Raw genomic sequence first — 1,155 nt, forward strand, 5'->3', positions numbered from 1 at the left:
CCACCCCCTTCCACCCTTCTACATCTACTCTCCACAACACACAGGCGCTGACCCCAAATTACGAGATACGGGGCGGAAGTTGTGCGCAGAAGAATGGGCGGCCTATTGCGGGAGGCGGGACTGTGCAGACGCAATCGCCAAGTTCTCCAACACCAAGAGTTTCTACCTTAAGTCCAGAGAGGCCGAACGCTGCAACGCTCGACTCGAACGCTCCAACTCGCTTCCCGACATGGTCAAAGCGCCAGGCACAAAACCCCAGCACAAAAGAGCCTCTCTTCGGAAAAAGATCAAGAAAATTCTTCCGGGCAATACGACTTCGGTGGGCACGCCCCCTGGTGATTCGAACCCTAGCTCCTCCCCTTCAGGCCACACCCTCAGTGTAAGCCCCTCCTCCGGAAGTCCTTTTGCTGTGATAGCTAGGTGTGTGTCCACCCCCGTCCTCCCCGGCGCCATCCAATCAGGGACGAATGCTTTGCCCCGCCCCGTGAGTGCGGAGAATATCCCCAGGGTCGAGGTCACTGTGCCCCCGCGGGAAGATGGAGGTCCAGGGACGGACTCCGACCCCGGGCTGGGCGGCGGCAGGATCGGCCGGTCGAGGCGGAGACTTTTCAACAGTCACAGCATGCAAGGCAATACGAACAGCAACAGCAACAACAGCAGCAGCGGCGGCAGCGGCAGCAGCAGCACCACCAACAGCGGAAGCAATAACACCAGCACGACCAACAGCAATAACGCGGCCAGCACTACCAGCAACACTAGCGTGAACATCCCCAAAACGCCCAAACCTTTCGCCGAGGAGTACGTCACCGTCACATGACCGAGGCTCACGGTCGCCGATATAATATATAACAACACCGATACCGTCACCGCGACGACACGACTGTCACTGGCTCATCATAACGGTCACTCGTTTCGTCTCATGAGGACGAACGTCATGTGACATGGTCGCACCCAGACTACGTGACAGTGCGTGTTTGAATCAACAACGCTTGGGACTTCCTTGATTCTAAAATATTCCCTGATTTTCATTGCCTGCCAAAGACACCACTGCTGCGCAGTGGAATTTTCGCTTTAATGTTGTGTCCAGGTATAGGTCTAATATCCTCTTAATGCACGTCTTGTCACCCCCTCCCCCCTTTTTTCCACACCCTAACC

General features: G+C 56.1%; 1 protein-coding gene across 1 annotated transcript in view; it reads left to right on the top strand.

The window, feature by feature from the left end:
* LOC101863878 (homeobox protein 4) overlaps positions 1-856 on the top strand; it is a 3,126-nt gene extending 2,270 nt beyond the window's left edge. Inside the window, exon 2 of the mRNA XM_005113388.3 lies at positions 45-856. Within this exon, the coding sequence (XP_005113445.2) occupies positions 45-817 (773 nt within the window). The 3' untranslated portion in view covers positions 818-856. The remainder of the gene's footprint in view (positions 1-44) is intronic.
* Positions 857-1,155: the final 299 nt, after the last annotated feature.

This window comes from Aplysia californica, unplaced genomic scaffold (genome assembly GCF_000002075.1).
Source record: "Aplysia californica isolate F4 #8 unplaced genomic scaffold, AplCal3.0 scaffold02140, whole genome shotgun sequence".
Taxonomy (NCBI): Eukaryota; Metazoa; Mollusca; class Gastropoda; order Aplysiida; family Aplysiidae; genus Aplysia; species Aplysia californica.